This window comes from Mustelus asterias, chromosome 6, assembly GCF_964213995.1.
Source record: "Mustelus asterias chromosome 6, sMusAst1.hap1.1, whole genome shotgun sequence".
Classification (NCBI taxonomy): Eukaryota; Metazoa; Chordata; class Chondrichthyes; order Carcharhiniformes; family Triakidae; genus Mustelus; species Mustelus asterias.
In genome coordinates this window covers 44848092-44864425 of record NC_135806.1, presented here as the reverse complement: position 1 = coordinate 44864425, position 16334 = coordinate 44848092, and the positions used below count along the sequence as shown (strand labels likewise).

Sequence of the window (16334 nt, the reverse complement as noted above, 5' to 3'; positions counted from 1 at the left end):
TTACAAGGCAAAAGTATCATTAGCGTAACCTCTGAAATGTTAGATGCCAGCTCATACACTTTGTCAGACACTACCTCAATTCTGTGCGCAACAAGACACCCCTCCCCAACTAGGCAACCAAAGCCATGACCATAATCATGTCCAGGGTAACCCTGCCCAGTGTGTGAAACTGCGCGCTTCTAGACAACCTATTAAGTTGTATATACTTTCCCGTAGATCATGACTTATGTGTCAACTTTTGAAGCTTTGAAAATTTTTTCCAAAAACAGGAGTTGACCTATACACCAAGTGTAAAATGTGAAGTTCCAGAATTGGTGTAGATGATCGCTGTTTTGATATTTTAGGGGTGTTTCAAACTCCCTCGCATCTTATTGGCAAGCAGTAGGTATCGCCAGCTTTCTTGCAAGCACCAACTTAAAAGATGAGCATAAATCAAAACATGCACTTCTGAGCTGAAAAACTGAGGCCAACTCCCTAAAGCCCTAAACATGCATTGCAGAAAAATAGGGGGTGTCGATTATATAATGAGTAGAGACCTAAGCGTGCATTTTGGAGCCATATAGTACATTGGGTCAATGGGGGTTCCACAAAATGTATGCTACCTTTACAAGACTGCAACTAATTCAACTTTTTGTCAATGTCCTCCAGATCTAATTTTCAGTTGTTTGCTGTACTACAAACACAAAAGAATAAATTAAATGCAGAGATACAACAACAGGAGGAGACCAACAGTTCCAGTAGAGAGTCCAGATTTCCATTACAACAAATGCAATGAGATGCTTCCTGACACCATCCCTTAATGGTCTGGCGGTAACTTTGAGCTCATGCCTCCCAATTTCTCACCCCCTTGTTCCTGATTCCACTTTCTCCTTTTGCTACCAAATAAACCTGTTGGACTTTAACCTGGTGTTGTTAGACTTCTTACTCCACTTTCCCCACCAAGGGGAAATAGTTCCTATACATCCTACCAACTCCTTTAAACACCTCAATTCGATCACCATTTAACTCAGAGCTCATTTTATTATCAGTAATGGTGCTTGCTGTGGTAAAGTGTTTCATTTGTACAGAAAATAAAATATTTAATTAACTTTCAGCTATTGTCAAGCTCATTTAGTATCAGCACAAAGGATCCGTTATGGTTAATGGAATCAGTGCAATTTCCTTTCAGACTTTAATTTACATTTTATTCCTGCTGTACTCTCTACCCAATATATAAACGACAGCGATTGTTTTAAAATTAATTATGAATGGCTAGTGACCCGATTTCCTTGTTCCAGCAAGCGTCCCTGTTATTTTGAAGCACTACTTAGCACCTAAAGATCTTGGGTCCTCGGTTCCTGCTCCATAAGTGTAGCAGGGCGTGACTTCTAGAAACTTTTTGAAAGTGCCATTGGCCCTGTTCTGGACACTGGAAATGGACTTATTTCAATATTTGGGATGTGCGCACCCACACCAGCGCCTGCCCCAGAGGTCCTACTCGAAGGGCAGGGCGTAAGGCTTTTAATGGGCCAAACATGAGAGTTTTTAAAAATGAAATCCTTTGGCAGGCAATCTTTTGGGATCAATTATCTTAGCATGTTCATGTTTTTGGGTCTTTTACTTGGCTGATAATGGAACCCACACCTGTTCCCAGCAGACATTGGGCCTAAGATAAACAAGCCCATTTGGTGTGAGAGCAAATCTTGATGCACACCAGGCCTACAGTCACAGCATCAGGGTTAGAAATGAATGACACTGCGTCAGTGAGGCTGGGTTCTCCCAGTGCCAGTAAGGAGCTTAATATTTTACCAAGGTCAGTCACGTGATATATTGCATCAACAAAGTTACTGTATAATAGCAATGAGAAAAGCACGGCTGCACAAAAGTTGTGGTAATATCACAGTGTATTTGCAGCGGAGGTCCCTAACAACTTGGGAGTAACACATTGGAAACTGATATTAAAACAAATTTCCAACTTAGCACCATTTATTGAACACGGCAGAATGTACATAAACATCCTCCCATATTTGCAGTGTTTTCACTCTTCTTCACCCCTTCCCTGAAGTCACTGATTTGGTCAATTCTATAGGGGTTAGGTATCTTCTGCTTATCACTTAAATATCACTTAAATAGCCATACTTCATGGATGAACCTAGCCAAGTGGTGTCAGCAGGCTGTCCAATTGTGCAGCATATCACAGTCAAAACAGATTGTGTGTCCCGCATGCATGTGCACTCCTCAACAGGACAGGATGGAGGTTAGCAATTAACTATGATTAATATTGCCCAGTTCCACACTATGCAAGTAAAAAAAGACAGGGAAAAGAAACACCAAATGCTGGAAAGCTGAAATAAAGTAAGGAGCTGCTGCAAGTGCAAAGCAAATTTGGCAATATCCGTATAAATATACAGCAATTCCCTCAACAGCTGCTGACAAACACACCATGCATTTCCAGCATTTCCTGTTTTTAATCATTACTGGACAGTATCTTTGTTAACTTAAGCATCAGGAGAAGTTCATATTTACACTACCATTCCCAAAACTCTTCTAGATAAACATTCATTTTTCATTGCTGCAGGCTAAATTTTTTTCCTATCCCTTGACAGGCAATGATTAAGAGTGTTTTTTTAAAATATCAATACCATAATAAGAGTCTATAATATCAGTTTATTGCACAAATGTTTAAAAAAATGAAGACAATTGTGTTTTGGAACTTTTTAAAGAATGAATTGTCAATTGGATGTTGGACAAGCAGACTAACAGCACAGAGGCAATGAAAGGGATGAGATGGTTGGTGGTGAGGTAGAGCTAATGGTCCCAATATACATGTGGAACCTAACAGTGCATCTTCAAATGATTTAATCAGGGGCAACGTTTGGGTCAGAATCTCTGTTTGCTCTCTGTACCTATTTTGCTATTCACATCCCAGAACAGACTCCCTTAGCTGAGTCATCTTGTAAAGGTTGACTGCTTTCACTCTTTTTTAATGACCTTTGTTAGGATCAAGAGTTGAAATCATTGCAATGAATGCAAATAACCAATTAATAAGAAAGGTAATACAAAATTCAAACCTCCTTTGTAAGTCTATCAATTCATTCCTTACGAAGTTCTAAAACATGTTGCCCATGGAATTTTGTTAACTGACTTTGTTTTTGTAAGTGAGAAAACACTTGAACTATGTTTATGTGGAAGAGTTGTGGGAATGGTGGTTAACAGTTTAAATATGAGTTTCACCTGGTGCCTCAGTTGACAAAGGCATTGTCCAGTAATGATTAAAACAGGAACTATATTGCACATCTGTCAGAATCTGCTGAAGGACTTGCTTTGCATTTGTACAGATATTGACAAATGTGCTTTGAATTGGCAGCAGCTCCTGACTTTATTTCAGATTTCCAGTATTTATCCTCAAGGATATGGTTATCATACTGGACTAGTAATGCAGAGGTCCAGACTAATAATCCAGATACACTAGTCTCATCATGGCAGTTGGGAAATTTAAATTTGGCTAATTAAATCAAATCTGGAATAAAAAGCTAGCATTAGTAATGGTGACCACGAACCTACCAGATTGTTGTAAAAATCCATTTGGTTCACTCATAGAAATCTGCTATCCATACGTGGTCTAACCATTGTGTGACTTCAGACCAACAGCAACATGGTTAACTCTTAACTGCCCTCTGAAATGGCCTAGCAAACCGCTCAGTTGTATCAAAATCACTAGAAAAAAACTGATAAGAATAAAGGAGGACAGATCATCCAGCACTGAACTTGACACCAGAAACAACAAAGGCACACCCAGTGGAAGCGATGACCTAGTGGTATTATCACTAGGCTATTGATCCAGAAACTCAGCTGATGTTCTGGGGACCAGGGTTTGAATCCTACCATGGCAGATGGTTGAATTTGAATTAATAAAAAATATCTGGAACTAAGAATCTACTGATGACCGTGAAACCATTGTCAAATGTCGGAAAAACCCATCTGGTTCACTAATGTCCTTTAGGGAAGGAAATCTGCCGTCCTTACCTGGTCTGGCCTACATGGCTCCAGAGCCACAGCAATGTGGTTGACTTTCAACTGCCCTCCAAGGGCAACTAGGGATGGGCAATAAATGCTGGCCAGCCGGCAACACCCACGCCCCACAAATGAGTAAAGAAAAGGTTCAATTGACCTTGCAAAGTTCTCCTCAGGAACATGTGGTGGTGAGTGGGAAGTTTTTGCGTTGGAAAATCTGTCCCACAGTCTAATCAAGCAACAACCTAACATGGTCATACTTAAAGAATTATACCTTACTGTTAATGTCTCCGATTCTTCATCACCCATTCCTGAGCATATGCTGTCCACTGGCAGGACAGACCCAGCAGATGTGGTGGCACAGTGGTATGCCGTCAGGAGGGAGTGGTCCTGGGCATCCTCAACATTAACTCCAGATATCATGAAATTTCATTATACCATGTGGGAGATATAGGCATAAATCTTTCTGCGGGTTACCACCTAGCACACTCACTCAGCTATCAGTACTTCATGTTGAAGAAACACTGAGGGTAGCAAGGGCACAGAATGCACTCTGGGAAGGGGTCTTCAAGTCCAAGAGAAGCTTGGTAGCACCACTACTGACTGCGTTGGCACAATCCTGAAGGACAGGTGTAGCAAGACTTCCCTACTTCAAACACTCCATCCACTTGCAGCTAAGAGGAGATTGCGTTGAGGTTTCAAAAATCATGAAAGGTTTTAAAGAGTCAGTGACAATTTTAAAATGGTCATTAAAAGAGCATGGAGAGGGGTTAGGCAAAATTCCTGTACACAGAAAATACTTGCAATATGGAAAAACTTTGCTATAGGGCCTAAGACCATAAGGCATAGGAGCAGAAAAAGGCCATTCGGCCCATCAGGTCCGCTCCGCCATTCAATGAAATCATGACTGATCTGATATGATATTCCTCAACTCCACTTTCCCGCCTTCTCCCCATAACCCTTGAATCCCTTACTGATTAAAGATCTGTCTATCTCAGCCGTGATATTAGTAGTTAACATATGTTAAGTGAAACTGGATAAATACTTGAAACAAAGGAAGATTGAGGACTATGGAGTGAGACCAGGAGTGGATTCTTCTGCTCACTCTGCTGGTGAGCTTGGAGGGGGGGAAGGGCCCCTAGGCAGGATGGTGGCACACTAGGACCCTGTTGCCTTCCCACCGCCAGCAGAATTAAGTTCTGGGCAGGAAGGCCCATGGTCAACCTTCCTGTCCCCTGCCTCCTATTGAGGCCCTTATGTGGCCAATTAAAATAAAGTAAAGTAAAGTGTATTTATTAGTCACAAGTAAGGCTTACATTAACACTGCAATGAAGTTACTGTGAAATTCCCCTCGTCGCCACAGTCCGGCGCCTGTTCGGGTCAATGTACCAAACCAGCGAGTCTTTCAGAATGTGGGAGGAAATGGGAGCACCCGGAGGAAACCCACGCCAACACAGGGAGAATGTGCAAACTCCACACAGACAGTGACCCAAGCCAGGAATTGAACCCGGGTCCCTGGCACTGTGAAGCAACAGTGCTAACCCCACTGTGCTACCGTTAAGGGCCTCATCTGCTGTTAGTATTAACCCAGTAAAGGCACAGTGCCTGGTTGATGGACATCTCTGCTGAGGGCCACACTCTGTCCTTGCTGTCGACACCCTCCCTATACCCCTCTTCTTGTGACCCCCACCCCAGGAAACCCAACCCCCAGGTTATTTATCTCTGGCCCAGGTTGCTCCATGATCCTGGGACTCTGGTGGGTGTTTTGCCTGCAACAGCCACCCACATGATGCCACTGTGGTGCTGGCCTCTGATTGGCCAGTTCTCGGTAGGTGTGACTTCTGCCCCAGCGGTCTTGATTCCAGGGAAAGGTCTGCCAGTGACCTCGCCGCTGCCTGATTGGCTTGTGGTTCAGTGGGCCTTCCCAAAAAGAGACTGTATGGGTCTCATACCAGCCCTTCAGCCAGTGAGACCCCAGATGTCTGAACATGATTCCGCCCAGGCGTGGGATTAATGTTGGATTGCTCTAGCACAAACATAATAGACAGAGCGGCTTCCAGCCGTGATTAAGGTTTCCATCATAATCTCTTTGCTCTTGTACTCCATCCTCATAATCATCAAGCACATGATAGTTTTGGGCCGTTGTAACACTTTTGGTCCAAAGTTGACCTCAGTTTATTCAGCCGTTTTGTTTGTGCCAAGATTGCTGAGAAGTCAAGAGAAACACTGTGTGAAAAGACTAGCCCCAATCATACAGAAATGTACACTCCTGGCCCTGTGCCAATAGAGAGGCAGCCACTCCCATCCTGGCAAGTTTTTGATTAAGGATTATCTGTGAGCCACTTCTAAGTTTGTTTACAGATCTGATGTACATCAGGCAGATTGGAGGCAACAGGAAAACTTCAGCTGACTGATGTTCCCTATTATGTATTTATGTGGATTGTACAAAATAGATGAGGAAAACAATTCAAAAGCTATGTCATTATAAAATGCTGAAGTTAAAAGGAGATGCTAGTACAGATTTTATTTATGGACAAATGTTGTGTACAATATTTGACAATTTCTCATGTTAACATGAGAACATGTTAACACATGTTAACACACAGGGTGTGATCTTATCTGCCGTTCACGACACGCTCCCACTGCAGCAAGGTCGGAGAATTGGGCGGCCAGTCAAATCTCCATTCACTGCGGCGGGAAGGGAAAATCCCACCGGTGTGAAGAGTGGTAAGATTCCACATACAGTGTATTTTATCAAACCAGATAGAGATCACAGGCCTGAAACATTAACTCTGTTCCTCTCTCCACAGATGCTGACAGACCAGCTGAGTCTTTCCAGCATTTTCTGTTTTTGTTTCAAGTTCCCAGCACCCAGTTATTTTGCTTTTGTATAAAGAAATATATCCTAACCACAATGTAAGGCATAATTAGCTGACTATATCGAATACGTTATTTGACACTTGTATGTCTAGCCTTACCTGTCTCGTTGAAAAATCCGTGGCAAGTATCGTCTTGGGAACCACATCGCCAGGGCACACATTAGAACCCAAAGGATTGCTAGTTCATCTAACATCTGACCCAGGAAGCTCAATGTTGCATGAAAATAAACCGATCCTATACCTGCAAGGCAGAAAATTGACAGGATTTTGGCTGGTTACAAGCAGCAATTATTTGTTGGCTTGGAGTACATCATCGGTTTGTGTACAATGACAGCTTGCAAACAGTATACTTCAGTATATTCTCTCATTCAATTACTTTTCTTGGAAAAAGGTCACCGTCAAGTCAAGTTCTCTTAATTACTCCTCTGGATTCAAGGGTCCATGTTGGCGGTTTGAGAAACAGCATACAAACAAGCATGTGAGATTCAAAACATCCCTGCTCTTCTTTGAAACAAATGGGAAGTGATGTTTATTTGATTTTGGCATGCTGTTGGGCACATCAGCACATATAGAAGCAAAAACTGGGAGTGAATTACAAAGCTATAATTTAATCAAGAGCACCAGATGACGTCAAGCCTTAACAGCAAATCTAGGGAGGCTTGTGATTATCAGAGTACAAGTTGATTGACATCTTGATCTCACATCCAGGAAAAGCTGTGTGAAGTAACATATTTAGAACTTTAAGAATTGATTAACATGGTATGACAAAGGTGCAAATTTGTCTTATTCAGTTACCAAACTACAGCACAAGAGGCACAGATTTCATAACAAACTGGTTGGTTTCACCATCTCAGCTAAGGTATTATCAAAGTACAATTAACATACCAGGAATGGTTTAGATAACTATAGCATATTTGATTTCATAATAAGGCCAGAGACATAATAAAGCCTGAAAATAATACTTTTCACGTAAGTTGTTTAGTAATTTTAGATGCAGCACTCAAAAGTTTAATTGAATCAGTCCCTATTTGTGACATCAATTGACTTTAGAGTTTTATTAAAGAACATTCTGCATCTACTGATTGATCTCAAGATCGTATGCTCGAAAAGAAGGAACATCCATGCCCAATTTTAAATAAAATGCAGTTTTTACAGTCCCAATGTTGGTTAAAGAAATAGACAACGAGTACATCAATATATTCAATGTGTTAGTATCTAAAAAAAGAAAACATGAGTTAAAGTTTTAAAACTTAAATTAGCAGGAAAACATGGGGATTGTGGGCTCAGGTTTTTCATAAGCATTTGTGGTGATGAAGCTTCTCATCAGGAGTGCAATTTCAGAAATGACCATTCTGTTAACAGAACTGAAAAACAGAGACAAGTGAGGTGTTCCAAACCAAGAGAAAGAAGGAAGTGAAAGCAATGGCTCCAATATAAAACATTAACCTATATTCCTTCATTTCAAATGTTGTATTGTTCTTAGTTCACATTTTCTTTACATCTTTAATGGAAATTAATCAGTATTTGGGAAGCATTCTGTTAAAATTAAAATCAGCAGTAGTTCAAGAAAATAAAGTTAAACTGCCGTGAAAGGAACATAGGAACAAGGAGCAGGAGTAGGCCATTCGGCCCTTCGAGCCTGCTCCACCATTCAATAAGATCATGTCTGATCTGATCCACTCCACATTCCTGCCTACCCCTCATAACCTTTCGCCCCTTTGTTAATCAAGAATCTATCTAGTTCCACCTTCAAAATATTCAAAGACTCTGCTTTCACCAATTTTTGAGGAAGGGAGTTCCAAAGACTCACGACTCTTGAAAGAAAAAAATCTCCTCACCTCTGTCTTAAATGAGCGATCCCTTATTTTTAACAGTGACCCTTAGTTTCAGATTCTCCCACAAGAGGAAACACCCTCTCCACGTCCATCCTGTCAAGACCCCTCAGGATCTTTAAGGTTTCAATCAAGTTACCTTGTACTCTAAACTCGAACGGATACAAGCCTAACCTATCCAACCTTTCTTCATGCGGCATTCCTGGTATTAGTCTAGTAAACCTCCTCTGACCTGCTTCTGATGCATTTACATCTTTCCTTAAATAATGAGACCAATACTGTACACAGTATTCCAGATGTGGTCTCACCAGTGCCCTGTACAACTGAAGCATAACCTTCTGTGATCAATTCCCCTCGGAATAAACAATAATATTCTATCAACTTTCCTCATTACTTGCCGTACCTGCACAAAATGATTATGCTGGTAAAATTAGGTCAAGAGATGATTGGCAGTTGAAATTTTAAAATAAAATACTGTTTGTGGTGTTAATTGTTTTTATATGAGCTGCCATGATTGAGTAAGACACTCTTGCCTTTGAGTCACAGACAGTGGATTCAAACCTCTGGAGAGTTCAGCTCCAAACCTAGGCTGACGCTCCAGTGCAATATTGTGAGACTGTCGCACAGTTGGAGTGCCAGATTTTGGATGAAACATTAATGTGTTTTGGCCTGCCTTTTCAAATGGACATGAAGCTGCCAAATATCATAATATTCTTGGCCATCATTAATCCTTCAACCAACACCACTTAAAAAAGAGATTATTGCCCATTTACCTCCTTGCTGCTTGGGAGGCCATGCTGTATAAAAACTACATTACAACAGTTAATACACTTCAGATGCACCTCATTGTCTGTGAAACACTTTAGGGCATTCTGAAGTCATGAAAGGCGCTATATAAATACAAGTCTTGTTTTCTAATCTAGCTTCAAGCTGTGTCATCCCCTCTCCAACAAGAGTATATAAGAAAATGCCGATAATGTCTAATTAGTTAAACACACTTGGAGAAAATGCTGAGAGATTAATACTAAAGGCATTTCTGTATGACAGTTATGATACTGGAAGAGCAGCTTTCATAAATTGGGATTCACTGTGCATCACCCTTGCGATTTACATTTAGAATCCAGGCCCATTTAGTCACGTTTTGCACACTCCCATAATTTGCATTATAGCTGTGGTAACTCGAGGTGATTCACATTGGCAGATAAAAAACAAGAAAGTGTATTCAATGAGAAGAAACTAGTCCTCAAAGCAAACGCAATTGTAACTAACTTCCTGGAGCCTTCTTCCAGTTCCAGCTGTTGATAAGCGTGACTTAGACCTAATTTGGTATATTTGAGGATCCCTGCTAACTTAGCATAGAGGTCCTCTAACCTGGGAATGGAGTAATGATCCAGCTGAGCTCCCGAGTTTACCGTTAGTTTGTAGTTTGGCAGATCCTAACAGTACGGTTTGGTTTCAGGACGGGGACGATGGGTGTGGCCCATTTGGAAAACTACACAGGCTTGATGATGCCCAGGTCTTCCAACATTTTTAGTTCTACCTCTACTTTCTGGTGTAATGCGTAGGGCCAAGCTCGGAAAAACCTACGTGTAGCCTTAGGGTTTAGGTAAATTTTAGCTTTAATCCCTTTTATTCGATCCAGTTCTCTCTGGAATACCTCCCGATATTTGCATAGGAGCTCTATCTTGGCTATTAAATATTTCCAGCCAGTTCAGTTTTATTTGTTTTAACCAGTCCTGTCCCATGGGACTGGGCCTCTGTCCTTCAATCACCATGAAGAGTAGCTGAACTGACTGATTTCTATTGGATACAGGCATAAAGGTTGTCCCCACTATTTTTAAGGGGCAATTCTTCCAAATAAATTCTAAGTGTCGAATTTGCGTGAAAACTTAAGTCCCGCTGGTTTTCTAGTGTGATTTTCAGCATGAATCTCCCGCACTCTGAGCACTGCAGTGTGCCCTAGCGTGATTCACTCTGAAAATCAGTGGGTGGGGCCTATTCCCACTGGAGAGGCCGGCAGTATAACCACTGCTCTTTGGGGGTGGTCTCCCCCATACCGAAAACATGCTTCAGACCCTGATGCTGAACGACTCTTCTCAGGCCCCACTGCGCCCTCACTCAGGCTGTTCCGAACAGCAGCAGTTTTTCACCTCATTCTGGGTGCCTTGCAGCTTGCAAATGCTTTGCTAAGTGCACTCAGTCGTTTGGGCTTTCTCTACGGTTTTTTCTAGTGAAACCTTGGTTTCAGCAAGCAGCTTCTTTTGGATGTTGAGGTTGTTGATCCCACAAACCTTCAACAGCTGTCAAAGTCTGACCACAAAACCAGAGAGCGTCTCTCCTGGATCCCTAACAGCAGAGTGCAATTTATACCTTTACATGATAACGGAAGGTTATAGTGATCCTTAACTAAAGTGACAAACTGGTCAAAAGATTTTGCGTCTGTGGATTGCAGACTGCGAGGAGTATCACCTTCGGTTTCGTCTCGTATGTTTTGTTTTGCCACAAAAAAATAATGCATTCTCTCAAAGTACTACCCCCAACTGCAGGATCAAATGGCTCCATTTTCCCGAATAGCAGCATCTTTAAAACAGAGTCTGTACCTTTTCTCCTTTGAACTTTGAATGATCATTCTCCTCCCCGTCTAACACTGCACTACGAGATTTCAACGACTGGTCCGCTTTGTTCTCGTTGCCAGTGTGATAACTCAAGGTGACTCAGTATGGCTGGTATAAAACAATAAGATTTATTCAACAGGAAGAAACTATTTACAACTAAAGGATTCGCTACACAACAACACAGGTCTGCTCCCAACAACTCCCCAACTCACTCTGATGACTTCCTGCCCCAGGCTGCTCCCGGTTGGCTGAGGTTCACACGCTTGTGTTCCATTAGTTCCAGCCTGGTCACGTGGCCCATGAAGGATCACCTCTTAAAGGGACCACATTACCACAACAGCATTAGTGCAGCCTGGAAGCATGATCTCAAGACATAGCAGCATCATGACGCAGACTGCTCCAGGTTAAGATCAAGTTAGGCCTGGGTTAAACACTGTTAAACAATTGGCACATTATGATGAAGCAAATGTTTGCAAACAGTGAAGTTGGCTTCACAGATTCAGAGGCTTGGGGTACAGGCTGCAAAATCTGAGAGGCTTAGAGAACCCAAAAATGCACCAGCATTACTAATGGGATCTCACTAATGGGATCTCTTTGGAATGGTTCTGTTGTTTCCACAGCTTAAAACTGCTTTGACAAAGCAACACCTGGAGGAAGGCAGTATACCTGTAAAAGATATTGCCCAAGGGAAGTTTTTGCATTAAGTTTGAATTGTTAGCAATTATAAACAAAATAACTCCACATTTCTCTTTACCCTATTGGGAGAGCCAACACTCCAATTTGACAATGGTAGAATCCCACAATGTGAAATTAATAAAAGGTTAGCACCATGATAATTGTTTAATTGCTTTACATTGATGACAGCACTGGAACCAGTATCTTAGATTTAGATCAAAAAATAGGAAAGGAATATTTTACTCCCAGATTGAATGAGCAAAAGTAGAATCCATCTTCTACAGATGAGGTGCTTAACTGAACTCCTAAGGGTATAAGGTAAAGAACCAAAGATTGAATTGAAATTTACATGGTAAAGATTTTAATGTAAATTGTGGTATAAATAATTTGGTCAATTTTATATCTTTGCTTTCTGTTCTTCACTTTAGTGCACTTACACCTACAGCAAGTGCCCAATAACCTATCCTTCGCATCTTGAGGGGTTACTTCTAACTAAATTTGTGTGTGTGAAAATGCCGCAACAGATTAAATAAAAACACCAAACTGCTCCAATGGTTCAGCAACATTGCCCAGTATCTAAGACGTAACGACCAAGATATATCCAGGGGAGCAGGGGAATGTGTTTGTAGTGGGGGTTGCAGAAAACTGTGAAGGTGGAGAGGCAGCTGAATTTAATGGCAGAACCTCATTATAACATTTTTATTCCTTTGCCCATCTGACAGCTGGCCAGATTGAGGTTGTTCAGCTGACAGGCAGGAAGCCAGTGGGAGAAAGCGAGAAAGTGAGATTTGGTAGGGGTAGTCAGACTGGAAATCAGGATGGAGGAGGGACCAGCAAAGATAGTGAGGCTGATAGGCGGGTCAGCCAATTGTGACACAAGATTTGTTTGAGAGGCTGGTGGCCCTAAAGCAATGTTCTAAAAAGCACTTAGTTGCTGCATCTGACTGTTTCTTCCTAAGAAATCTGGCCAGCCAGCGGAAAATTCAAATGACGGACAAAATCTGAGGATTGGAGCCTTGTTAACATATCATATTCATGGAGCTGCCTCTCCAGAGCAAGTTACTCAGATGACCCCAAACGTGCCATGGTTTAAACAGAGTGATATATTTGCAAACTTAACTCCAACTCTCTCCCAAACATGGTGGAGGGAGTTAAATTCTCCCCATAGTCACAGAAGGCCTCAGGTTTTGATTGACGGTCTAGGCCAAGTTACTTTATGTTAACTGTGACAATAATACTGGTGCAATATATTGCAGGGGGGTTGGGTACATGAGATGAGTGTGAACATTCAAGTACAGCTATGATTCTAGCTTTGATTCCTCCTCAAGTCAAATAATCTGCTGGCACTCTCTCTGTGAAAGTCCAGACATTAGTGATGGCTGCTTAAATACATTGTGGAGGTTACAGGGTGCTGAGGAACCATCCTTTAGAAGCAGATGAGGAAAGAAAATCGCAAAACTCTAAAAAGGACATATTGCACTTGCCAACGTCATCAGAGTTTGATCCAACTATTTATTAAATACAACATGAAGCATGGTCTAATTTTGCCATCTGTTACGATATCCTTTAAACAAAATACAATTCAGCCCCGTCTCCATGTGATCCTTTACTCTTTCTTGCAATTCGCTTCCTTTTTCCTCCTGGAGTTTCCATTTTATGCTACTTACTTGTCTCTGTATGTCATTTCTGTATTAGATGTTCTCTTGTTTCTCTTTCATTTTCACTTCAATTATTCATTTAATCATTTGTTCTCTGATGGTTGTATTGCGAAAGAATTTGAAATTAACACTGCTACAGTGACTGGGATCATACATTAAAATTTTCCTTTGACTGAGAGCCCTAATTAAGATGGTATACACAAAGGCATCCGTGCACCCAATCAGATAAGTAATGTGCACTGTGACAAATACAAAACTCATTCTTCTCTATTTGGGAGACAAGTATGTCGGGTGCAGATAAATCAATCTAAGACAACTTCAGAAAAAACATAGCTAACATCTACTGTAGCAGCAGCTAGTCTCACTGTGACTTCAGTACAAAGCTGATTTGTCTGTCTACATCTCGTGTTAGTTATGCCTTGGATGAAACAACCTCATTGGGATAGGGTGCCGAATTCTTTTCCACACTGAATTGTATTCTGAGAACAAAACATGAGTCCAGGGAATAAATCTTGAAACAATATTCACTTTAACACAAGATGGGGTGATTCTCCCAACCTGTTGTGCTGCTTTTAAGAACATAAGAACTAGGAGCAGGAGTAGGCCATCTGGCCCCTCGAGCCTGCTCCGCCATTCAATAAGATCATGGCTGATCTTTTTGTGGATTCAGCTCCACTTACCCACCCGCTCACCATAACCCTTAATTCCTTTACTGTTCAAAAATTTATCTATCCTTGCCTTAAAAACATTCAATGAGGTAGCCTCAACTGCTTCATTGGGCAGGGAATGCCACAGATTCACAACCCTTTGTGTGAAGAAGTTCCTCCTCAACTCAGTCCTAAATCTGCTTCTCCTTATTTTGAGGCTATGCCCCTAGTTCTAGTTTCACCCGCCAGTGGAAACAACTTCCCTGCTTCTATCTTATCTATTCCCTTTATAATTTTATATGTTTCTAGAAGATCTCCCCTCATTCTTCTGAATTCCAATGAGTATAGCCCCAGTCTACTCAGTCTCTCCTCATAAGCCAACCCTCTCAACTCCAGAATCAACCTAGTAAATCTCCTCTGCACCCCCTCCAATGCCCGTATATCCTTTCTCAAGTAAGGAGGCCAAAACTGTACACAGTACTCCAGGTGTGGCCTCACCAGCACGTTATACAACTGCAACATAATCTCGCTGTTTTTAAACTCCATCCCTCTGGCAATGAAGGACAAAATTCCATTTGCCTTCTTAATTACCTGCTGCACCTGCAAACCAACTCCTTGAGATTCCTGCACAAGGACACCCAGGTCCCTCTGCACAGCAGCATGCTGCAATTTTTTACCATTTAAATAATAGTCCATTTTGCTGTTATTCCTACCAAAATGGATGACCTCACATTTACCAACATTGTACTCCATCTGCCAAACCCTCGCCCACTCACTTAGACTATCTATATCTCTTTTCTAGCGCAGCGGACCAGGAAACACCAGCAACGGCTGATTCATGAGGTTTGTGCTGGGCGCCCGGGCCTCCGTGCATCTCCCAACCTAAGGTTTTTCACATTGACGGATCCACACTGAAAATCAGCGTAACGGCCATTTGCATTAGTTAACATACCTTAGCATGCCATTAATCGGTCCACAACTAGAAACACCACCCCTGCTAGCATCTCCTCCCTCTCTGGCATGACGTCACATTGGCGGGGTTTACAACAGCTCTATAAAAGTTGGGACCTGGCGTGGCAGCGTTGAGAAGGAGTAAGGAGCGAAGTTTTATGGGGCTGATACCCCCAGAGTGCAGGGAAGGTTGGAGACAGAGCCAGGAACAATTCTGCTTGGTGTGGGGAAGTTCCTGGAGAGCTGGAAATGCTGTCTCCAGGCCCAGGGATATTCCATGTTGTCTCTGTGGGGTGGAATGGGCTTCTTTACTGAGTGCTGGTCAGGCTGCTGTCTGCAGCCACTGGGCTGTTCCTTTCTTCTGGCTGTGGGGTGTGGTGAGGGACTGGACTGAGTGCTGGGGTTTTAGGGAGAAGGGGGGGGAGGGCACCATGTGCTGCTTGAGGGCTCACCAATCAGGCAGCTAGTGCTCCAAGCAGGGTGCTCAGGTTAACACACACACTCACACTGCGTATACTCTGCAGTGAATGGGAACCCATCTTGTGATAAAAAAAGAGTCTGTCCCTGATCTGCAACACATGCCTGGAAGGGAATGCTGTCATTGCACTCATGGCAATGGCTCAAGGGAGCTCAATGGCCACACCCACACACCAACCTGCATACTCTCCCTGATATGTGTTGTCGCTGGCTCTGCCTATCCAAGGACACGGTCTGGCATTTGTGTGAGGTGCTCGTACACCTGGCACCTGAGGGGAGGGGCGGCCACCCGCTGCCAGAAGTTAATTTGATGGCGACACTAAATTTTACGCAACAGGGTCATTCCAGTGGTGACCTTTGTAGAATCTCTCAGGTCTCAGTCCACAGATGTGTTCACCAGGTGACAGATGCCTTGTTCGCCCGGACAGGCCAACACATCCGTTTTGATGTTGGTCAGAGTCTGCAGGAGGCCCAGGCTGCAAGTTTCGCCGCCATTGCCGGGGTGCCCCATGACCGCCTTGCGATCCCCGTGAGGTGAGGGGCAACCATTTATTAACAGGAAGGGATTCCACTCCCTCAATGTTCAAATCGTATGTGACCATCAGAT

The 16334-nt window shown here is 42.5% G+C and overlaps 1 protein-coding gene across 1 annotated transcript in view; it reads right to left on the bottom strand.

Annotated features, from left to right (window-relative positions):
- acer2 (alkaline ceramidase 2) overlaps positions 1 to 16334 on the bottom strand; it is a 71412-nt gene that overhangs the window by 41272 nt on the left and 13806 nt on the right. The window contains exon 3 of the mRNA XM_078215365.1: positions 6972 to 7113. Within this exon, the coding sequence (XP_078071491.1) occupies positions 6972 to 7113 (142 nt within the window). The remainder of the gene's footprint in view (positions 1 to 6971; positions 7114 to 16334) is intronic.